The sequence below is a fragment of the Hyla sarda genome, chromosome 8 (genome assembly GCF_029499605.1).
Source record: "Hyla sarda isolate aHylSar1 chromosome 8, aHylSar1.hap1, whole genome shotgun sequence".
Classification (NCBI taxonomy): Eukaryota; Metazoa; Chordata; class Amphibia; order Anura; family Hylidae; genus Hyla; species Hyla sarda.
The window spans coordinates 78,948,238-78,973,559 of record NC_079196.1 but is presented as its reverse complement, the minus strand read 5'-3'; the positions used below and the strand labels follow the sequence as shown (position 1 = coordinate 78,973,559).

At 46.1% G+C, this 25,322-nt stretch overlaps 1 protein-coding gene across 13 annotated transcripts in view; it reads left to right on the top strand.

Annotated features, from left to right (window-relative positions):
* Nucleotides 1-17,069, top strand: part of TRPM8 (transient receptor potential cation channel subfamily M member 8) — a 273,438-nt gene extending 256,369 nt beyond the window's left edge. For all 13 annotated transcript variants that reach the window (XM_056535991.1, XM_056535992.1, XM_056535990.1 and 10 more), the window contains 3 exons: nucleotides 1,047-1,080; nucleotides 1,186-1,262; nucleotides 16,758-17,069. In XM_056535991.1, coding sequence (XP_056391966.1) covers nucleotides 1,047-1,080; nucleotides 1,186-1,236 — 85 coding nt within the window. In that variant the 3' untranslated portion in view covers nucleotides 1,237-1,262; nucleotides 16,758-17,069. The remainder of the gene's footprint in view (nucleotides 1-1,046; nucleotides 1,081-1,185; nucleotides 1,263-16,757) is intronic.
* The last annotated feature ends 8,253 nt before the right edge of the window (nucleotides 17,070-25,322 follow it).

Sequence of the window (25,322 nt, the reverse complement as noted above, 5' to 3'; positions counted from 1 at the left end):
TACAAACTGGCCAGATGAGGTTGGGATACGGGAGCGCCCGGTTTTTGCTCCCCCCAGCCGTATACGGTCCCATATTGCTTAAAATGTAGTGTGAACCCAGCCTTAAGCCCCTTTCACACTGCCGGTATGCTCTGGCAAATTCATCTGTCAAACTTTCTTTTTTTTTTTCTGCAGTTTGCGGCCATAATTTTGCATACCGGCAAATAACGGGTCCCGATGGACCCCATTATATTCAATAACCGCTGTTATTTTTGGAGAGAAAAAGATGATGTAAGCACTATTTTTTCGCCGGCATTTCTCGACCCAAAACAATGGGCTTTACACTGCGGGAGACAACCGACAGTGTGAACGTAGCCTTAAAGGAGTTATCCAGGAATCGAAAAACAGAGATAATTTCTGCTTCCTGTCTGTCTCCAGGTTTGGTGTGGTTCTGCTCCTCAGTTCCATTTAAGTGAATGGAGCCAAGTTGTAATACCACACCCAAAGTGGAGACAGACAGGGAGTGGTCTTTGAAAGAACATAGGTCTGTTTTTCGATTCCTGGACAACCTCTGGGGTTTTCAGGTTTCTGTTAAAAGTTTGGATGGTGAGAGAGAGTCTAAAGTGTTAGGATTATACACTCTAGAATATGGAGAAGTTTTGGAGATGGGGATTTCATGAGGAGACAAAAGGAGAACAGAGAATGATTGATAGGACGTATCAGTAGATAATGGTGGAGATGTATGGGATGCAGTAGACCTATGTCTGCAAAACATCAGACAGCACTAGATCTCCACAAGTTCTTTGTTACTAAACCACCCCTGAACATTTTTGAGCTGGTTAACAAGCAGTTCAACTAAAGAAAATTAATTAGGGAGTTTAGAAGACTAATTGAGGTTTTAATTGATATAAATGTGTGTGCAGCCATGGGTCCTGTCTATTGTGCACTGCAACGTATATATTCTGTTTGCAAGCAAAATGTATTTTTAATATGATAATTTGGTATAAAAAAATCATCAAGCTGGGAGTATATATAAATAAACTTTTTTGCAATTTCTTTCCTGGCAGAATGGAGAACAGATTTAAACAGTTGGAAATGAAGGTAACTCTAATGTATTTTTCATGCTACTAATCACACCGAGTCATTAAGTGTAAGATAGCTTTCTATGCATTCCCCCTAACTCAATCTGCCATTGTATTTCTGCAGCTAAATGACTTGAAAACATTATTGAAGGAAATTAGAAACAAGATAAAGTGAAATTGTTTACTTGGGAGCAGAATATGGTAAGTCACTCAATATTATGAATGATGATGATGAGTGCGTTATACAGTTCATCGAACTAATAAACTACAGACTGTTGTATGTGTTAAGTCTTATGGAAGAAACGCTATAACCACAATGAGGGTTGGCTTTAGAGGTGTACAACTTGCCCAGTCATACCGAACAGCTCTCACTCTAATGGGTGTACCACAGATTTCCTGACAACCAAGACTTGTGACCACCATAACTGTAAAATATATACACATATTGTGGTAAAGTGTACGGGAAAATGGTGGATGGGGTGTATATCTAACCTGGTTTCCTCAGCCAGGCACAATAAAGGAAATCCAGAAGGTTATATGCTGCTTTAGGAGAGCATAGTCTGCTAGGTTCTTTTGTTTAAGTTATTTGGGTTGGATTTCCTGGACTGGAGGAAAGGTTGGAAGTGGGAGTGCTCCAGTCCACACCCCCTAGTCCACTAAGGGTTTCCCTACTCCAAGGTGTTCTCAGGTGAGGCTTCCTGTGCTGATTGCTAGGGAGGAAGCCATATAGCAAAGGGCTGTTCGGGTTTGAGTGCTAGAAACTGAGATGAGAAGCAGTAACAGCCAGAACTGCAGCAGCTCAAACCTACCAGGTCTGAACCTTCCTCTGTGGACATTTTGTGAGTTTGCTTGGGGACAGACATTAGGCCCAACAGTAGGATAATGACGTATCCAGATGTTTAGTTAGAGCCGGTGTCACGATGCCGGCTGGCAGGAGGTGGATCCTCTGTGCCAGAGAGGGATTGGCGTGGACCGTGCTAGTGGACCGGTTCTAAGTCACTACTGGTTTTCACCAGAGCCCGCCGCAAAGCGGGATGGTCTTGCTGCGGCGGTAGTGACCAGGTCGTATCCACTAGCAACGGCTCAACCTCTCTGGCTGCTGAAGATAGGCGCGGTACAAGGGAGTAGACAGAAGCAAGGTCGGACGTAGCAGAAGGTCGGGGCAGGCAGCAAGGATCGTAGTCAGGGGCAACGGCAGAAGGTCTGGAACACAGGCTAGGAACACACAAGGGAACGCTTTCACTGGCACAATGGCAACAAGATCCGGCGAGGGAGTGAAGGGGAAGTGAGGTATAAATAGGGAGTGCACAGGTGAACACACTAATTGGAACCACTGCGCCAATCAGCGGCGCAGTGGCCCTTTAAATCGCCGAGACCCGGCGCGCGCGCGCCCTAGGGAGCGGGGCCGCGCGCGCCGGGACAGGACAGACGGAGAGCGAGTCAGGTACGGGAGCCGGGATGCGCATCGCGAGCGGGCGCCACCCGCATCGCGAATCGCATCCCGGCTGGAGACGGTATCGCAGCGCACCGGGTCAGTGGAGCTGCCCGGAGCGCTGCGGTAGCGAGAGTGAAGCGAGCGCTCCGGGGAGGAGCGGGGACCCGGAGCGCTCGGCGTAACAGTACCCCCCCCCTTGGGTCTCCCCCTCTTCTTTGAGCCTGAGAACCTGAGGAGCAGACTTTTGTCTAGGATATTGTCCTCAGGTTCCCAGGATCTCTCTTCAGGACCACAACCCTCCCAATCGACCAGAAAGAACCTTTTTCCTCTGACCGTCTTGGAGGCCAGTATCTCTTTCACTGAGAAGACGTCAGAAGAACCGGAGACAGGAGTGGGAGAAACTAATTTGGGAGAGAAACGGTTGATGATGAGTGGTTTAAGAAGAGAAACATGAAAGGCATTAGGAATACGAAGAGAAGGAGGAAGAAGAAGTTTGTAAGAGACAGGATTAATTTGGCACAAGACTTTGAAAGGACCAAGATAGCGTGGTCCCAGTTTGTAACTGGGGACACGAAAGCGGACATATTTAGCGGAGAGCCATACCTTGTCTCCGGGAGCAAAAATGGGGGGAGCTCTTCTTTTCTTATCGGCAAACCTTTTCATGCGAGATGAAGCCTGTAAAAGAGAATTTTGGGTCTCTTTCCATATGGTGGAAAGATCACGAGTCACTTCATCTACAGCGGGCAAACCAGAGGGCAAGGGAGTAGGGAGGGGGGGAAGAGGGTGACGGCCGTACACCACGAAAAATGGGGATTTGGAGGAAGATTCAGAGACTCTGAAGTTATACGAGAATTCGGCCCATGGTAGAAGATCTGCCCAGTCATCCTGGCGGGAGGAAACAAAATGGCGTAAATAATCACCCAGGACCTGGTTAATTCTTTCCACTTGCCCATTGGATTGAGGGTGATATGCAGAGGAAAAGTTTAATTTAATCTTGAGTTGTTTACAGAGAGCCCTCCAGAATTTAGACACGAATTGGACGCCTCTATCCGAGACGATCTGCGTGGGCAAGCCGTGAAGACGAAAAATGTGTACAAAAAATTGTTTTGCCAACTGAGGCGCTGAAGGAAGACCAGGAAGAGGAATGAAATGTGCCATCTTGGAGAATCGATCAACGACCACCCAAACAACAGTGTTGCCACGGGATGGAGGTAAGTCTGTAATAAAGTCCATACCAATCAGAGACCAAGGCTGTTCGGGGACAGGCAGAGGATGAAGAAGGCCAGCGGGCTTCTGGCGAGGAGTCTTATCCCGGGCACAGACAGTGCAGGCTCGCACAAAATCCACAACATCCGTCTCCAGAGTCGGCCACCAATAGAAACGAGAGATGAGATGCACGGATTTCTTGATACCCGCATGACCTGCGAGATGGGAGGAGTGACCCCATTTGAGGATTCCGAGGCGTTGGCGTGGAGAAACGAAGGTCTTCCCTGGAGGAGTTTGCCTGATGGAGGCTGGAGAAGTGGAGATCAGGCAGTCAGGGGGAATGATGTGTTGCGGAGAGAGCTCTACTTCCGAGGCATCCGAGGAACGAGAGAGAGCATCGGCCCTAATGTTCTTATCGGCAGACCGAAAGTGAATTTCAAAATTAAATCGGGCAAAGAACAGAGACCACCTGGCCTGGCGAGGATTCAGCCGTTGGGCAGACTGGAGATAGGAGAGGTTCTTGTGATCGGTGTAAATAATAACGGGAAATCTTGATCCCTCCAACAGATGCCTCCATTCCTCAAGTGCTAATTTAATGGCTAGAAGCTCTCGGTCCCCGATGGAGTAGTTCCTCTCAGCCGGAGAGAAGGTCCTAGAAAAAAACCCACAAGTAACAGCATGCCCGGAAGAATTTTTTTGTAGAAGGACCGCTCCAGCTCCTACAGAGGAGGCATCAACCTCCAATAGGAAGGGTTTAGATGGGTCAGGTCTGGAGAGCACGGGAGCCGAAGAAAAGGCAGACTTGAGCTGTTTAAAGGCGTCTTCCGCTTGAGGAGGCCATGACTTAGGATTGGCATTCTTTTTGGTTAAAGCCACAATAGGAGCCACAATGGTGGAAAAACGTGGAATAAATTGTCTGTAATAATTGGCGAACCCCAAAAAACGTTGGATAGCACGGAGTCCGGAGGGGCGTGGCCAATCTAAGACGGCAGAGAGTTTATCTGGATCCATTTGTAGTCCCTGGCCAGAGACCAAGTATCCTAGGAAAGGAAGAGATTGACATTCAAACAGACATTTCTCCATTTTGGCATAAAGTTGATTGTCACGAAGTCTCTGAAGAACCATGCGGACATGCTGGCGGTGTTCTTCTAAGTTGGCAGAAAAAATCAGGATATCGTCCAGATATACAACAACACAGGAATATAAGAGATCACGAAAAATTTCATTAACAAAGTCTTGGAAGACGGCAGGGGCGTTGCACAGGCCAAAGGGCATGACCAGATACTCAAAGTGTCCATCTCTAGTGTTAAATGCCGTTTTCCATTCATCCCCCTCTCTGATGCGGATGAGATTATAGGCACCTCTTAAGTCCAGTTTGGTAAAGATGTGGGCACCTTGGAGGCGATCAAAGAGTTCAGAGATGAGAGGTAGGGGGTAGCGGTTTTTTACAGTGATTTTATTAAGACCGCGGTAGTCAATGCAAGGACGTAGGGAGCCATCTTTTTTGGACACAAAGAAAAATCCGGCTCCGGCAGGAGAGGAGGATTTGCGGATAAAGCCCTTCTTTAAATTTTCCTGGATATACTCAGACATAGCAAGAGTCTCTGGGACAGAGAGAGGATAAATTCTGCCCCGGGGTGGAGTAGTGCCCGGGAGGAGGTCAATAGGACAGTCATAAGGCCTGTGAGGAGGTAAAGTCTCAGCTTGTTTTTTGCAAAAAACATCCGCAAAGTCCATATAGGCCTTGGGGAGACCGGTTACAGGAGGGGCCACAGGGACACGGCTAGGAGTACTGGGTACCGGTTTAAGGCAGTCCTTGGAACAAGAGGAACCCCAACTCTTGATCTCCCCAGTGGACCAATCCAGGGTTGGGGAGTGGTGTTGAAGCCAGGGTAGTCCAAGGAGAATTTCGGAAGTGCAATTGGGGAGGACCAAAAACTCAATTTTTTCGTGGTGAGGTCCAATGCACATTAGGAGGGGTTCCGTGCGGTAACGCACGGCACAGTCCAATCTTTCATTGTTAACGCAATTGATGTAGAGAGGTCTGGCGAGACTGGTCACTGGGATGTTGAACCTGTTGATGAGAGAGGCCAAAATAAAGTTTCCTGCAGATCCGGAGTCCAAGAAGGCCTTAGTGGAGAAGGAGAAGGTAGAGGCAGATATCCGCACAGGCACAGTAAGACGTGGAGAAGCGGAGTTGACTTCAAGGACTGTTTCACCTTTGTGCGGAGTCAGCGTACGTCTTTCCAGGCGGGGAGGACGGATAGGACAATCCTTCAGGAAGTGTTCGGTACTGGCACAGTACAGGCAGAGATTCTCCATGCGGCGTCGTGTCCTCTCTTGAGGTGTCAGGCGGGACCGGTCAACTTGCATAGCCTCCACGGCGGGAGGCCCAGGAACGGATTGCAGAGGACCAGAGGAGAGAGGAGCCGGGGAGAAAAAACGCCTCGTGCGAACAAAGTCCATATCCTGGCGGAGCTCCTGACGCCTTTCGGAAAAACGCATGTCAATGCGAGTGGCAAGATGAATGAGTTCATGTAGATTAGCAGGGATTTCTCGTGCGGCCAGAACATCTTTAATGTTGCTGGGGTCGCGCAGAGGGCCTCATTATTCCAGGATAGTTCTGAAGCAAGAGTACGGAATTGTACGGCGTACTCGCCAACGGAAGAATTACCCTGGACCAGGTTCAACAGGGCAGTCTCAGCAGAAGAGGCTCGGGCAGGTTCCTCAAAGACACTACGAAATTCCGAGAAGGAGTGTACAGAGGCAGTGACAGGGTCATTGCGGTCCCAGAGCGGTGTGGCCCATGACAGAGCTTTTCCAGACAGAAGGCTGACTACGAAAGCCACCTTAGACCTTTCAGTAGGAAACTGGTCCGACATCATCTCCAAGTGCAGGGAACATTGTGAAAGAAAGCCACGGCAAAACTTAGAGTCCCCATCAAATTTATCCGGCAAGGATAGTCGTAGGCCTGAGGCGGCCACTCGCTGCAGAGGAGGTGCAGGAGCTGGCGGAGGAGATGATTGCTGAAGCTGTGGTAGTAGCTGCTGTAGCATCACGGTCAGTTGAGACAGCTCGTGGCCTTGTTGCGCTATCTGTTGTGAGTGCTGGGCGACCACCGTAGTGAGGTCAGCGACATCTGGCAGAGGTACTTCAGCGGGATCCATGGCCGGATCTACTGTCACGATGCCGGCTGGCTGGATCCTCTGTGCCAGAGAGGGATTGGCGTGGACCGTGCTAGTGGACCGGTTCTAAGTCACTACTGGTTTTCACCAGAGCCCGCCGCAAAGCGGGATGGTCTTGCTGCGGCGGTAGTGACCAGGTCGTATCCACTAGCAACGGCTCAACCTCTCTGGCTGCTGAAGATAGGCGCGGTACAAGGGAGTAGACAGAAGCAAGGTCGGACGTAGCAGAAGGTCGGGGCAGGCAGCAAGGATCGTAGTCAGGGGCAACGGCAGAAGGTCTGGAACACAGGCTAGGAACACACAAGGGAACGCTTTCACTGGCACAATGGCAACAAGATCCGGCGAGGGAGTGAAGGGGAAGTGAGGTATAAATAGGGAGTGCACAGGTGAACACACTAATTGGAACCACTGCGCCAATCAGCGGCCCAGTGGCCCTTTAAATCGCCGAGACCCGGCGCGCGCGCACCCTAGGGAGCGGGGCCGCGCGCGCCGGGACAGGACAGACGGAGAGCGAGTCAGGTACGGGAGCCGGGATGCGCATCGCGAGCGGGCGCCACCCGCATCGCGAATCGCATCCCGGCTGGAGACGGTATCGCAGCGCACCGGGTCAGTGGAGCTGCCCGGAGCGCTGCGGTAGCGAGAGTGAAGCGAGCGCTCCGGGGAGGAGCGGGGACCCGGAGCGCTCGGCGTAACAGCCGGATAGACTTAGGTTTTGTTGTTTTGTCTGCACTGTGCTGTGTGCCTAAAATCATTTAAATAAACATCCTCTTGGATGTTTGAAACCTGCTGCCTGTGTGAATACTGTACCCTACAAGTTATCTATACATACATATGACCATTGCTATTTGCACACACCCCCCACCACCATATTTTAATAGTGGCCATCCTATTGTTCTATTTATACCAATACTGTGACTGTTACTGCCCCATTGGCTCCAATTAAAAAAAGTGCCTAAAGCTCCCAACTACTGTACTTTTGAATTAATAGCTACAGATCAAGGTATGGGAAATCGCTGGAAGCTATTCAAAGCAAAAAACATTCAGACCCGAGACCAGATCCCTAAACCAATGTATATACCTGTGGCAGCCATGTGGAGTTAGACAGACTGGGGTTCCTGACTCGGAGTGGTCAGATGTATTGTGATGTATGTGTTATTATGTGTTCTTATTATTATATATTATTATTATGCCAGGGCACCGTTAACCTGCACGGTCCGAGGATAGGACAGCTTCTCCTGGGCCAGGCACGGGACAATAAATACACTGATGCCAGGTTTTGAATAACTGTCTTTACTGGGGCAGGAGAAGTTTTTACAGTCCCCATAGCGACTTGCTGTGACTTTTAGTGTTTTACACCCACTTGACATTACTTTGGACTTTAGACGTAATTCTGAGGCCTCCCACACTGACTAGGGTTCTGATAGTGTCCAATTAAAGCTACACAGCCAGGTTATGAACTAGCCCTTGGGATCCAGCTGCCGGAGGCTTTCTTATGTATTTATCCCCGACTTACACTGTGTGGCCCATCGACTCACTGGCTCCTATGCCCACTGCTAGGAATGGTGTGTTTGCTTGCATGAAGATTTTCTTTCGGCTTCCCTTGAATCATCTCACACTCCTGCTGACTCCTCTACACACTGCAGCTCACACTGAGTTCTGCACTACACACTGGCCTACAGCTAGGCTTAGACTGGATAACTCCTTCCCCTAGACTATATGGCCTAGCTAGGGGGCCTCCCATTGGGCAATCAGGCAAAACATTATAAATCAACAGGCAAAGACTATAATGATTATTAAGGCATCACCTGAGCAGCAGGGCCAAGCTCAGGCACCTGAAGCAATGTTTACCCGACGGGACCCACTCCAGTAGTGGGACACCACCAAATCCACCTCTTTAACACAGCCACTCTCGATGCCCAGCCCTGGAGGAGGAATATTGCTGAAGGTGCAAAGATATAGAAATAAACATTAGTTCAAACAGTCCCTGGAACATTATGTAGATGCAGTCCTTCACAGGGGCAAAACAAAGTTCTTTGAAGTAGTGCAGGTTTGTAGAAAGTGCAAAGAGTTCCTTCCTGAGAGATGAACAACAAGAGAGTGGTCAACATTAAAGGCACCAACCACACAGTGTTAAGTGCCAAAGATTCAGATTTTTACCTGAGATTATCATTCACTACTACACTTCTACTTTACTCTACAATTCTAGCATTTTTTCATTGGCTTTGAAAGGGCATAGATAATGGCCATACAAACACTCAAGACATTCCAACATGAGACAGACACATGTGTAACAATTCTTGAAGCTCTTCTTTTGGTTGTGTGCATTTTCACGAACAAGGTGACTCTGAGATTCGGGCCGGAGCTGCCGTAGGGTTCCTTCACTACCGGTCCTGTGCGATGGGGGCTCTTCTCCCTGCTACTGAAGAAAGTTGAGCACACCTTGGGGCCACACCGAAGGGTCATAATAAGAGACAGACAGACACCCTCTGTTGCCTGTCAGATCAACCCAAAAAATCATGTCATTATCATTTTTATGTGTCTATGACCTATATTTCTCTCAGAATTAGCTTTATTTCTGAATTACCTTAATGTTGTTGACTAGAAGCAGGGGGGCGGGTCCCTTTCTTCTCCTCAGGTGATAACCACTCCCCCTCCTTGCAACAGCTGGAGGCATATGATTGATAAAACTCTGTGGCAGTGTTCCTCCTACATCTCCCAGCATGTCCACACATCATTTGGCTGTGCAGACATGCTGGGAGTTGTAGTTTTGCAAAAGCTGGAGGCATATGCTTGTAGTCCCCCTGTATTAGATACACACACACACACACACACACGCACACTGACTTCATTTATTCATACACATGCACATTACCTAGACAACACAGATTTACACACATACATATATATCCACACACACATATATACATGATGCAGGGACACTTACTTTTTAAACAAAAAATCCTCCATTCATACCCCATCTTCAGTCACCAGCTTCTTTCATCATCTGCTCACAGGCAGCAGTGTACTCCCGCCCCTCCCCCCTTCTCCTCACACGAGGAGACTGTGAAGTAAACACAGACACTGAGGGAACCGATCACAGTAGCTTTAGATCTGCAGACCTGTCAATCATGAAGTGGGTCCATGATGTAGGTGATGATGAGTGAACACAGCCAGGCTGGTATATATCCCAGGAGGCAGGGAGGCAGTTTTTTTACTTGCTTTTTCAGCATGAAATACTGAAATTTTGTAAATGAATGCAATTGCAAAACTGATTGGTTTTGCATACTTTACAACATATCAAAAGTTTTTATATCTGAAGTGCCCATTTAACAACAGTGGCTTGTTGCCCTTCTAAGGGGGGTTCAACAGAAACTTGATGTCTGACTGCAGTTTCTGACATATCTCAAATGGGAGTTGTCGCTGACAGGCTTCAGTTAATTTCACCTCCCAGATCTCCTCTAGGATGGCCACGATGTGGGCCTCTTGCTCCTCTTCTGGAGTCAGGCCGGAAGGGATTGTTGAATGTTCCTTTTCTGGCAGGGGCATCAGGAACTGGTGCATGGCATAGATAATGGCTGTCTCGTCGCCATACTCCCACTGCGGCAGTGAGGTTTGACTGGGGTTTCTTGCAGGAGGCAGTCGCTGATTTCTCCATTGGGGCCCCTGGCAGCATACACCACAATGGGGGGGAGGGCCATCCCCACCCTCTGGCGTTACGGCAGCTAAGTTCATAAGAGAACCCCACATGGGTAGCTGTGGGGCCACCAGCGCTTCCTGCTCCTGCTTTGTCTCGGTGGGCTTCCAGGTAGTGGGGTGTCCAGCCAGGTATCATCCTCCGGTAACGGTATGTTCAGCCAGACAAGAGAAACAATAGCTCCGCCAGGAGTTGCGCCAGCTTGGTGGCATCAATCACAGCCTGATGTACTCAGGAGGCGGGTGTTCTGCAGTCTCTTTTATAGTGAGCTCTGACAAAATGGCCACCGACAGGAAGAACAGCATCTGTGCAGCCTCTTTAACCGTCCCCTGTGCAACAGGGGATGGCCCTTTGGGTTCTACTCTGGACTTGGCACGGCATCTTGGTTCCCACACCGAGGGTGGGGCTTTTTCTTTTGTGGGCTTCCTTCACGTGCTTTGTGCGGTCTTTGTTAACCCCCTGCTGAAATGGATCAGATTTTGTGGCGTGGCATGAATTCCCCTCACTGCTTACACATTCTGATAACAACAGATAACACAGTCTCTGGTTACGGCTTTCCCAGACAATATGGCCGACAAGACACTTTCCTTCTCCCCCTCTTTTTCAATAGCGCCTCTTGAAATAAACACTTGTAAAGACAAAGTCCTGTACAGCAGAAATGGCACATATATTGTTGCACAAGCTTGTGCGCTCTTTGCAGTATAGACACAGTTCAAACTAGTTTTTTTTTTACTGTGAGTAAGGCACACACCCGAATCTTGTTCGTGCACGCCAAGATTTGTAACAGCCACGGGAAGTTAGACAGACTGTGGTATGGTACGTGACTTGGGGTGGTCAGATATATCACTACGTGATGCCAGGGCAGCGTTAACCTACACAGTTCGAGTCTGGCAGTCTGCAAAGCATGCCCACACATCCTTTGTCTATTGTTTTGCTAGAGCTGGAGGCACACAGCTGGAGAATACACAGCTCTAAAACAGAGTTTTACAAAGATTGTACACCCCCAGCTTTTGGATGTAAAACTACAACCTCCAACATGGGAGTTGTAGTTTTGGAACAGCGGAAGGCTGTAATGGTGCAATGGTGATCTCCTATACTGGATACCAATATGCTTTACGGCCAATACCCAGTATGCTGGTATCCAGAGTAGTCTGTCTGCATAAAGATAGATGACCCCTAGTGGTGGGTATTTTCATCTTTGACTTTTTAGTAAAATTGACATTATTTTAAATAAATGTATAATTAAAAAAGTCATCTTATCAGCAGTACTACAAAGTATAAAAAGTTTTTCACAATGACAGTGCCTCTTAAATAAGACCCTAGATGGGAGCAGGAAGTACCAACAGCATGGTATAAGAGCCCCAGCACAGACCAGGTCTTTAAAGGGGTACTCCGCTGCCCTGCTTCTGGAGCTCCGCTCCCCAGCGTCCGGAAGTTTATTGTTCGGAACGCTGTGTGCGGGCTTCCGTGTTCAGGGACACCCCTCGTGACGTCACGCCTGCCCCTTAAACGAAAGGGGCGCGACGGCCGTCGCGGGGGCGGCCCTGAACATGGAAGCCTGCACACAGCATTCCGAACAATAAACTTCCAGACGCTGGGCAGCAGGGCAGCGGAATACCCCTTTAAATGTCAGTATTGCAACTTCTACTGAATGGATTTAGCCCCAAGAGGGCTCATTTACAAGAGATAGGGAAATGCAAACAGAGGCCCTGCTACATAGCTACACAGAGGAAGCCTGCCAGACTCAGCCAACCAAAGAAGAAGTACTGAGGATCCTGCCTGCATTTACTTACTTACTGCACAGAACCAGAAGCTGGGAAGCAACTCTACATAAGAAGTGTTAACTACTCATGCACAATGAGTTTACCCCTTTATGTTCTGCTCATCACAAGTTAGCTCTCTGTGACACAGCTACAATGGGATGTTGTATCTAGGCTAGGGGGCGCATGCGCACTTCTCATTTAAACGGATGTCCTTCACTTTAGCTCTGTGCCATTTTTTTTTATTAGCTAAAAACTGTCTCTGTAGCAATTTAAATGTTCTAAAGAAAAAAGAAGAATTTACAACTTACTTAACCGCTGTCTCAGTCTATTCCTGGAGCGGGGCTTCTTCCAGCATGGCGACGCTCACTTGTACTTCAGCTGGCCACCTGCCTGTGATGATTACTCTGCCGACCTTGGATTGTTGAAGTCAGCCAGTAGGGGTTGGCCACATATATCTTGGGTTGGTAGAATTAATGTAATTAAAATAGTAGTCTTACTGCGGTTGCTATATTTATTCCCTACAAATCCCTCTCATTATGAGAAACCACCATTCTTTGGAGAAAGATATCTTTGTGTACTATTACTTGTGGTTTACTTGGCATGGTAAGTGTCCTCGTATTACTAAATCCATTATGCATTATCACAACCATCTAGGGGGACTTTCTGTACCTCAATTTATTAAAAAGTACCTGTCACCAAAATAAACTTTTCTAAACTAACTCAGGCTATGTTCCCTAACTACTCCTTACACTCCTCAAAAAGTTTCCGAGCTTTAAAAAAAAACTCTGTATCTTACCATTCTTCTTGCTGACATAGTGGAATCCCCCAGCAGGAGAAAGTGGGTGTTTCCCAGCAGGCATGACATCGCTGAAGTCTGCTGGGGATCACTTCCGCCCTCACATGGTTGCAGTACTGTGATGAATATAAGACCTCAAGCTCTGTGCATCTTTCAGTGAGGCTCTGTGCAGCTTTCAGTGAGGCTTTGTGCAGCTTTCAATCAAGCTCAGTGCAGAGAAACACTTTCTGAGTTTGGTCTCCTGCCTGTTTCCTTACAGTTTAAACATATTTATGTTGATAATTTTAAAAGCAAGTGAATGGTTAAGTGTCTGCTATTTACATAAGGAACACTATATTAAAAGTTTTATTTGGTGACAGGTACCCTTTAAGTAATTATTTGTAGCACGTATTGCCTAACTTCTACTTGTGAGTGCTTTAGCGCCTCTTTGGATCACTGTTAAACCAGGATTGTTGTACAGTTATTAGCAAGGGTAGTTGGCAAGTCTCTTTAGTGGTGACATCCTTGAAAGTTCTTCCTGGAACCTACTTTGTTTCAGCTCAACTCCATGCATGCCAAATGCTATTCAGTGTCTCTTTTATGTTTAAGGGGCTGTTTGTTATCTGGTTCTTTGTATCACACATGGTGGAGTTGTTTGTCTCGGTGTCTTTTTTTTGGAAGGTGGTCTTGTTGATCGTGGTGATTAGACAATATACATTTCCCTGTGACCCTTTTTGTCTATTAGGATGGAAGCCATCCAGAATGCTTTCCTGGACCTATAAGCTTGCCCCCCAAAAAATGTGTGCAGCTTGCATTCACTTTGCTTCTCAGTAAAGAAAGCCTGCCCTATCTTTTTCTGCTGTCCTTGACCAGATCAACTCCATCATGCTTTATGAAAAACTCAGTGCTATATGAGCACTTTGACCCAGTATGGTATCCTTGGATGTCTTCTACATACTGTCTAAATATCCACCACTCTATGTCTCTGTAATTCATTTCTTGGGGACTCCTTGGGATTGTGCCTTAATATTACAGTGGGGTTTTATTTTTCTTGTACTGTTCCCTGTTATTTGATTAACCTTGTTTATCATACCCATGTTTAGGGTATCTGTGTATTCATGTTTGCTTTGTTTATCTTTTTGGTTTATAATAAAGCTTAAATGTTGGAATTATAAATTAGACAATAGATCAGCACCCTAAATCCATTCAGTCAGACCCCTTATAAAACTCTTAAATTAATCCAGACTCCAAACCTTCAAATTTAAACTCAAACCCCAGAATCAAATAAAAAAACAGACTCAGACCCCACATCAGATGACTACATTGACATAGATATACTCCTCATCGCTCATTTCTCTGGTTCAGGAGCCAACACACAGGAGTAGAAGAAGACCAAGGAATAAGGGCCGTGACTAAAAGAGTATGTTAAAGGGGTACTCTGCCCTTAGACATCTTATCACCTATCCAAAGGATAGAGGAAATGGAGTATGATCACAGGGGTCCAGCCGCTGGGAATCCAAGGGACATGGCGTGAGGTCACGACCACAGCCTCCCGAACCCAGCATTCTGAACATAATGTTCAGATTGTCGGGTGACTGCACAGAGATCGCGGGGGTCCCAGCGACCAGATCCCAATGATCAGACATCCTATCCCCTATCCTTTGGTCAGGGAATAAGATGTCTAGGGGCAGAGTACCCCTTTAAGTTAGCAGCTGTTTCCACCTTTCACTGGTCCTTTTGCATAAATAAGCACTTCTTTCCTAAGACTGAACAGCTACAGTATACAGTGGAGCAAAAAAGAATTTAGTCAGCCACCAATTGTGCAAGTTCTCCCATTTAAAAAGATGAGAGAGGCCTGTAATTTTCATCATGGGTACACTTCAACTATGAGAATCACATTGTCTGATTTTTTAAGAATTTATTTATAAATTATGGTAGAAAATAAGTATTTGGGCAATAACAAAAGTTGATCTCAATATTTTGTTATATACCCTTTGTTGGCAATGACAGAGGTCATATGTTTTCTGTAAGTCTTCACAAGGTTTTGACACAGTGTTGCTGGAGTGCTAGTGCAGTGATGTTTTGGGGCTGTCGCTGGGCAACACAGACTTTCAACTCCCTCCAATGGTTTTCTATGGGGTTGAGATCTGGAAACTGGCTAGGCCACTCCAGGACCTTGAAATGCTTCTTACGAAGTCACTCCTTCATTGCCCGGGCGGTGTGTTTGGGATCATTGTCATGCTGGAAGACCCAGCAACGTTTCATCTTCAATGCCCTTGCTGATGGAAGGAGGTTTTCACTCAAAATCTCACGATACTTGATCCCATTCATTCTTTTCTTTACACGGATCAGTCGTCCCGGTCCCTTGAAAAACAGCCGCAAAGCATGATGTTTCCGCCCCCATGCTTCACAGTAGGTATGGTGTTCTTTGGATGCAACTCAGCATTCTTTCTCCTCCAAACACGACGAGTTGAGTTTTTACCAAAAAGTTCTACTTTGGTTTCATCTGACCATATGATATTCTCCCAATCCTCTTCTTGATCAGCCAAATGCTCTCTAGCAAACTTCAGATGGGCCCAGACATGTACTGGCTTAAGCAGGGGGACACATCTGGCACTGCATGATTTGAGTCCATGGTGGCGTAGTGTGTTACTGATGGTAGTCTTTGTTACTACTTTGGTCCCAGCTCTCTGCAGGTCATTCACTAGGTCCCCCTGTGTGGTTCTGGGATTTTTGCTCATTGTTCTTGTGATCATTTTGACACCACGGGGTGAGATCTTGCGTGGGGCCCCAGATTGAGGGAGATTATTAGTGGTCTTGTATGTCTTCCATTTTCTAATAATTGCTCCCACAGTTGATTTCTTCACACCAAGCTGCTTGCCTATTGCAGATTCAGTCTTCCCAGCCTGGTGCAGGTCTACAATTTTGTTTCTGGTGTCCTTCGACAGCTCTTTGGTCTTGGCCATAGTGGAGTTTGGAGTGTGACTGTTTGAGGTTGTGGACAGGTGTCTTTTATACTGATAACAAGTTCAAACAGGTGCCATCAATACAGGTAACAAGTGGAGGAAAGAGGAGACTCTTAAAGAAGAAGTTACAGGTCTGTGAGAGCCAGAAATCTTGCTTGTTTTAAGTGACCAAATAATTATTTTACCGAGGAATTTAGCAATGAATTCATTAGAATTCCTACTATGTGATTTCCTGTTTTCTTCCCCCCCCCCCCCCCCCCCCCCCATTCTATCTCTCATAGTTGAAGTGTACCTATGATGAAAATTACAGGCCTCTCTCATCTTTTTAAGTGGGAGAACGTGCACAATTGTTGGCTGAGTAAATACTTTTTTGCCCCACTCTATATTCCCCCCCTCTCCTTACACATCTTCTACACACCTGGTGCCGTTGTTCACAGGAACCTGACACTGCTCAGTATCAGAATATAGTCTGGGGTGGTACCTGGAGCAGAAAAGGACCTGTAGCTAGAGTCCATTGTTCCTCTTGTACAAATGATAGCTGGATGGATTTATTAGTGGGACCAGGATCAAAATCAAAATGACAAATGTATTTAGTATGTAGAAATCAAGTATGAAGTAATGAAGAATTGTTTGGTCTCTTCTTGATTTTTTTTCTTTTCCTTTTTTGCACAGGTTACAGCTTCTTTAGGAAACATGAGCAGTGCATTCTGACAGTGTGGCACCATCTCTGACTGACCGTGCTGCCTTTTCTGAATTACCAAAATCCTTAACACCATACTAAGACACAGCCTTAATACTTCTATGTCCAGTAATAAAATGGTATAAATCCAAAGTGCAAACTTATCTTTTTAAATTATCAAATACTTTCAAATGTCCGTCCCCCCCAAGTTCTTCAACAATTGAATTGCTCTCTATTAGACAAGATGTAATGTATATAACAGAAATACAAGATTTTTTGGCTCTTATAATAATGTAGGACTTGAAGGAAAATCTTAATATGCTGCTTTATTATTCCAAACATAATGATCAAAGTAGAAATGTCCTCACAATTACATATATGGATATATATATATATATATATATATATATATATATATATATATCATAAATATTAAAGGAGTTATCCAGGAAAACACTTTTTTTTATATATGAACTGGCTCCAGAAAGTTAAACAGATTTGTAAATTACTTCTATTAAAAAAATCTTAATCCTTTCAGTACTTATGAGCTTCTGAAGTTGAGTTGTTCTTTTCTGTCTAAGTGCTCTCTGATGACACGTGTCTCGGGAACCGCCCAGTTTAGAAGAAAATCCCCATAGCAAACCTCTTCTAAACTGGGCGGTTCCCGAAACACGTGTCATTAGAGAGGACTTAGACAGAAAAGAACAACTCAACTTCAGAAGCTCATAAGTACTGAAATGATTAAGATTTTTTAATAGAAGTAATTTACAAATCTGTTTAACTTTCTGTAGCCAGTTGATATATAAAAAAAAACGTTTTTTTTCCCTGGATAACCCCTTTAAACTTCACAATATCCAAAAATATCAGCGCTGATATCTAACAATGCACCAACACACCATGTCAGTCATGCAGCACAATTTTTTTTGTTTTGTGAGTTTTGACATCTATGTCACAGATAAATGTGTCATTTGTGCAAGGTTTAAAAAGAGCCAAATGGGGTTTAAATTGAGCCAATAAAATCATAGTCTTCACCAAACAATCCTTGGTGTTAACAATGCCCCCTAAAGTTCCTTGTCTGTTGTCACTGCAATAACAGACAAGAAACTTTGTACATTTAGATCCTCTAGTCATGCTTCCATCTGTCCTCTAATCTTTGCTGACATAGATTTAGGAGCAGGGCTGCAATGAACATAGGTCAAAATGTGCCCAGGCCAAAGCAAACTGGCTCTATGGAGCATCTTAACTGTGAACAGTACATGATGATGACCATATAAAAGTGTGTGCTGCTGGAATATGCCTCGAGGGGGCTTGTTGCAGTCCACATTTATGCATGCTCATTCTCCCAGGACCCCACCATGCACTCTCAATATAATTTGGTCCCTCTTTATACTTATTATTATCGAATTTTGAGGTTTTCTTTAGAAATTCCATTATAAAGGAAGTCATAGCGCTCAAACAACACTTAAAGGAGTAGTCCAGTGGTGAACCCTGTGGTGAACAACTTATCCACTATCCTAAGGATAGGGGATAAGCTTGAGATCGCGGGGGGTCCGACCGCTGGGGCCCCCTGCTATCTCCTGTACGGAGCCCCGACAGCCCGCGGGAAGGGGGCGTGTCGACCTCCGCACGAAGCGGCGGCCGACACGCCCCCTCAATACAACTCTATGGCAGAGCCAAAGCGCTGCCTCCGGCAATCTCCGGCTCTGCCATTGAGATGTATTGAGGGGGCGTGTCGGTCGCGGCTTCGTGCGGAGGTCGACACCCGCTATCTGGCCGGAGAGCCTGTACAGAGAGATCGCAGGGGGCCCCAGGGGTCGGACCCCCCGCGATCTCAAACTTATCCCCCTATCCTTAGGGGATAAGTTTTTCACCACTGGACTACCCCTTTAACAAATAACCACCCTCACTTGGAGCAACCCCCAACATGTTCCCTTATTCTAATAAGGAATGTTCAAAACCAGCCTTACTATCTTTACATTGGATGTGCAGGGATGGTCGTGAGCTACATCTGGTCTCCAGACACAGGGGGATTTATCAAAACTTGTGCAGAGGAAAAGTGGAGCAGTTGCACATAGCAACCAATCAGATCGCTTCTTTCATTTTTAAAAAGGCCTTTAAAAAATAAAGAAGTACAGTGGTCCCTCAACATACGATGGTAATCCGTTCCAAACGGACCATCGTTTGTTGAAACCATCGCATGTTGAGGGATCCGTGCAATGTAAAGTATAGGACAGTGGTCTACAACCTGCGGAACTCAATATGTTGCAAAACTACAACACCCAGCATGCCCGGACAGCCAACGGCTGTACATGGCTGTAAATAATGTGTCCTTATTTTTACATGTTGTGTGCACAGACAGCCACTTTCCAATAGACTTCCAAACATTAAAGGGGTACTCCGGTGGAAAACTTTTTTTTTTTTTTTAAATCAAATGGTGCCAGAAAGTTAAACAGATTTTTAAATTACTTCTATTAAAAAATCTTAATCCTTCCAGTACTTATTAGATGCTGAAAACTACAGAGGAAATGTTTTTCTTTTTGGAACACAGAGAAAATCCCCATAACAAACATTTGCTGCTCTGGACAGTTCCTAAAATGAACAGAGATGTCGTCAGAGAGCACTGTGCTCGTGATGTCAGCAGAGAGCACTGTGTTCCAAAAAGAAAAGAATTTCCACTGTAGTATTCAGCAGTTAATAGGTACTGGAAGGATTAAGATTTTTTAATAGAAGAAATTTACAAATCTGTTTAACTTTCTGGCACCAGTTGATTTAAAATAAAATAAGTTTTCCACCGGAGTACCCCTTTAATGTTAAAAATACGGATGTGATTTGGCCATTATTTTTTACTGCATCTTAACTTATTTAATATACGCCTGAAAAAACACTGTTTGTACCCAGGCCAAGGTGGGGGCCCACTAAAGAGATTATTGCACCATTGTGTGAAAACAGCCCTGCTTTGTACGTTAGCGTACACTGGGTGGTAGATGGAATATGTAAGATCAGACTACACAAGGTTTGTTTGTAGTCTGTAACCATAGAAATACATAGATATCAAAAGGGGCTTTAAACACAAACCATTAGAAGATTTTTAATTAAAACTGTTTGCAAATTTGCTTAATTTTTTAAACTGGGGATGCATTTTTGCAAATTTGCACTATGTTGTATATTTGTGGGATATGTATCTGGCTTTATTCATAATTGTCTCTAGAGATACTGTTACTATGATCTTAATAATAAAAAATACTGAATAGCATGGTTATACTTTCCTCTATTTATACATCTTTTGGTTTTTCTATGGTGAAAACCTTTCCTGTTCATTTTGGCACTTTATTTGTATTTACAGTATTTATTTATTTATTTTATACCGATCCACAAATTGTCAAGATGAGAAATATTGTCCATTGTCGCCACTGAAGGTAGTATCCATTGTTATGTCTGCTACATGTAAATTGATAAACACATACAGTACATTACAGGAGTGCTTTATTATTATTATAATTTTTTTTTTACAAGAGCCATTACATATTCAGTTTTTTTTATTTTTTATATTGTGTTTGTTTCTTTCTTCAATAAAACATCTGATTACAGTACATCGTGTTCTGACTGTTTATTTCTAGACCTGGAAATAAAAGTATTTATATAAGCAAGAGCATCAAATGAAATTATACAATTGTGGTTTCTTCTTATCTTTACATAACTTTCATACCTTTGGCTTCATCACAGACTATGACATTTCACTGAACCCACAAAATGGCCTTGAAAGCTGCCGTTCCTATTAGTCCAGTTAATGTACAGCTTATGTCCTAGGGTCATTGCACTAATCCACATCTTGTCTGTCTCCTACCTGCAAAACAGTGCTGTGTAAGAAGATACCGTATTCAGTCTTTATGTACAGCATCATGGGACAAAGGCAGCATATTCACGTTGATTGCTAAATATCAGATAACGTAGTTGACTTACTAGACTGGTGCAAACTGTATAGTTATATCACGTCACAGATTTGATGCACACATTTCTGCTCTTTATTTGAATAGCAGAAATTAAAACATATACATCATTAGAATCGGTATAAACTTCAAAGAAGTCAGGCTATGCCCAATAAGAACAATTATATATCAGCGTAGTCCCTGAATGGACTGTGACCAGAAGCGACTGCACTAACAGTTGGTTTCTAAAAGTTGCCGTCACGCCCCCTCCCATAGACTTACATTGAGGGGACGGGGATGTGACGTCACATGGGGGCGGAGTCCTGACGTCACGGACACGTTCCCGTGCACTTTCGGACAAGAAACAGGTGGGTGCCGCATGCTATATTGCGGGGGTCCCCAGTTGGACGGGTTTTTGATTTTTTTTTTTTTTTTTTGCGCAAATTCTGGCGCAGATAGAAATTCTGGCACAAATTCGGTCGCAGATAGGAATTCTGGTGCACAACCCGACAAAACAGGTCGGGTTTACTATAGTAAATCAGGGCCATTGTCTTTACCAAAGGGGGAAAAAAATTGTTTTACAAATCCAATCTCCTCTTACTAAAGACACCTCCTATGTCAGGTTCAAGGAACAAATGTAAGGACTACCAAAACAACTCATATACTGAAAGCTGCATACCTACCCCAATGCAGAGCCCTTTATAGGGGTATTTCCCATTATTGCAGATATTTGTGCCCCCCATGTTCACAGGATATTCTATAAATCAAGGGGTTGGATTTGACCGTTCTCTCCCAATCTTCCAAACAGTTTTTTAAAATGTTATTTTAAGTAACAGTGAGATCAGCAAAATAGCGTCACACAGTTCCCCAGTATATAGCTGTAACTGGATCCTTGGGATGTGAATACAATTGGAAAATAAGCAGTAAGTAGTATAAAAGGGGCTTGTGACTCCCTGTAATGCCATTCATGGATCCCTGTGAGATTACATTATCACACCACCTGCATCTTTTCTGGGTGCTAGGCATGGTTAGCTGAGACCAGGGTCAGATTAAGGCTGCCTGGAAGACCGAGCACCTCAGTATGATGGGGCCCCCAAACAACACCCCCAAGACAGTCCCTCCTCCCATCCCACTGAGACTTGTTGCCGGCTAGCAGGGGTGGACTGACCACTCATAGGGCCCGCATGCACCCACACCCATATAGATGCCCTGCTCACATAAATAAAAGTATAAAATGTTCCCATTCTGAACCCTATAACACTTATTTTTCTGTATCCAAGGAAATATGAGGGACCATTGTTTGTGCAATGATCTATAGTTTTTAGCAGTATAATTTTTGTTTGATGGGAATTTTTTATCGCTTTTTATAAATTTTTTAAGGTATAATGTGACCAAAAAAGCAGCAATTCTAGACTTTGATATTGTTTTTTCATTTACGCCATTCACTGTCCTCTCCTAATCTCACCACTGAGAGCTGACTGACATCACCCCCTGACATCACCACTGAGTGCTCAGATATCACCCCCTGACTTCACTGGTAAAATCACCCCTAATATCACCACTAAGTGTTCACTGACATCAACCCCCAACAAGTAATGTAATGTATGTACACAGTGACCCCACCAGCAGAATAGTGAGTACAGCTCTGGAGTATAATACAGGATATAACTTGGGATCAGTACAGGATAAGTAATGTAATGTATGTACACAGTGACCTCACCAGCAGAATAGTGAGTACAGCTCTGGAGTATAATGCAGGATATAACTCCGGATCAGTACAGGATAAGTAATGTAATGTATGTACACAGTGACCTCACCAGCAGAATAGTGAGTACAGCTCTGGAGTATAATGCAGGATATAACTCCGGATCAGTACAGGATAAGTAATGTAATGTATGTACACAGTGACCTCACCAGCAGAATAGTGAGTACAGCTCTGGAGTATAATGCAGGATATAACTCTGGATCAGTACAGGATAAGTAATTTAATGTATGTACACAGTGACCTCACCAGCAGAATAGTGAGTACAGCTCTGGGGTATTATACAGGATATAACTCAGGATCAGTACAGGAGGAGTAATGTAATATATGTACAAAGTGATCTCACCAGCAGAATAGTGAGTACAGCTCTGGGGTATAATACAGGATATAACTCAGGATCAGTACAGGATAAGTAATGTAATGTATGTACACAGTGACCCCACCAGCAGAATAGTGAGTACAGCTCTGGAGTATAATACAGAATATAACTCAGGATCAGTACAGGATAAGTGTCACGATGCCGGCTGGCAGGAGGTGGATCCTCTGTGCCAGAGAGGGATAGCGAGGACCGTGCTAGTGGACCGGTTCTAAGACACTACTGGTTTTCACCAGAGCCCGCCGCAAAGCGGGATGGTCTTGCTGCGGCGGTAGTGACCAGGTCGTATCCACTAGCAACGGCTCACCTCTCTGGCTGCTGAAGATAGGCGAGGTACAAGGGAGTAGGCAGAAGCAGAGTCGGACGTAGCAGAAGGTCGGGGGCAGGCGGCAAGGTTCGTAGTCAGGGGAGATAGCAGAAGTTCTGGTACACAGGCTTTAAACACACAAAACGCTTTCACTAGGCACAAGTGCAACAAGATCCGGCAAGGAAGTGCAAGGGAGGAGGATAGATATAGTCAGGGACCAGGTGGAAGCCAATTAAGCTAATTGGGCCAGGCACCAATCATTGGTGCACTGGCCCTTTAAGTCTCAGGGAGCTGGCGCGCGCGCGCCCTAGAGAGCGGAGCCGCGCGCGCCAGCACATGACAGCAGGGGACGGGAACGGGTAAGTGACCTGGGATGCGATTCGCGAGCGGGCGCGTCCCGCTGTGCGAATCGCATCCCCAACGGCCATGACAGAGCAGCGCTCCCGGTCAGCGGGACTGACCGGGGAGCTGCAGGGAGAAAGACGCCGTGAGCGCTCCGGGGAGGAGCGGGGACCCGGAGCGCTAGGCGTAACAGTACCCCCCCCCTTAGGTCTCCCCCTCTCTTTATCCGGTAACTGCCTCCCCTGGGATGAGGACACGGGAAAGGATGGAGGGATTCCTCAACGGAAGGCAGAACAGCAGAAGTAGGAATGGGGAGAGAGGGCAGAGGGCGAGACCTGGCACGGGGCAGTGTGACACCAGGACGAGGGCCATGCGGGGACACAGGGGCTTGCCTGATGGGACTGGGAGGGGGGGAGAGGCATTTCCTGTGGCAGGCAGAGTCCTTAATGACCTTAGGGGGACCGGACACAGGAGGAACCACAGGGTCACGGCAGGGAGTACTGGGAACCGGTTGAAGGCAGTCCTTGGAACAAGAGGGGCCCCAACTCTTGATCTCCCCAGTGGACCAATCCAGGGTTGGGGAATGGTGTTGAAGCCAGGGTAGTCCAAGGAGAACTTCAGAAGTGCAATTAGGAAGGACCAAGAATACAATTTCCTCGTGATGAGGTCCGATGCACATTAGGAGGGGCTCCGTGCGGAAACGCACGGTGCAATCCAACTTGGCTCCGTTGACCGCGGAAACGTGGAGTGGCTTGACAAGACGGGTCACCGGAATGCGGAATTTATTCACTAAGGACTCCCGAATAAAATTCCCAGAAGCTCCAGAGTCCAGGCAGGCCACGGCTGAGAGAGAAGAGCTGGCTGAAGTAGAAATCCGAACAGGCACCGTGAGACGTGGAGAAGCCGACTTAGCATCAAGAGACGCCACACCCACGAGAGCTGGGTGCGAGCGTGCGTTTCCCAGACGTGGAGGACGGATTGGGCAATCCACCAAAAAATGTTCAGTACTGGCACAGTACAGGCAAAGATTCTCTTCCTTACGGCGATTCCTCTCTTCCAGGGTCAGGCGAGACCGATCCACTTGCATGGCCTCCTCGGCGGGAGGCCTAGGCGCAGATTGCAGTGGAGACTGTGGGAGAGGTGTCCAGAGATCTAAGTCTTTTTCCTGGCGGAGCTCTTGATGCCTCTCAGAAAAACGCATGTCAATGCGAGTGGCTAGATGAATGAGTTCATGCAGGTTAGCAGGAGTCTCTCGTGCGGCCAGAACATCTTTAATGTTGCTGGATAGGCCTTTTTTAAAGGTCGCGCAGAGAGCCTCATTATTCCAGGATAGTTCAGAGGCAAGAGTACGGAATTGTATGGCGTACTCGCCAACGGAGGAATTACCCTGGACCAGGTTCAGCAGGGCAGTCTCAGCAGAAGAGGCTCGGGCAGGTTCCTCAAAGACACTTCGAATTTCCGAGAAGAAGGAGTGTACAGAGGCAGTGACGGGGTCATTGCGGTCCCAGAGCGGTGTGGCCCATGACAGAGCTTTTCCAGACAGAAGGCTGACTACGAAAGCCACCTTAGACCTTTCAGTAGGAAACTGGTCCGACATCATCTCCATGTGCAGGGAACATTGCGAAAGAAAGCCACGGCAAAACTTAGAGTCCCCATTAAATTTGTCCGGCAAGGACAGACGGAGGCTAGGAGTGGCCACTCGCTGCGGAAGGGGTGCAGGAGCTGGCGGAGGAGATGGTTGTTGCTGCTGTAGCTGAGACTGAATCTGCTGTAGTTGTGACTGGAGTTGCTGTGTCATGGTGGTCAAGTACGACAGCTGGTGATCTTGTTGGGCGATCTGACGAG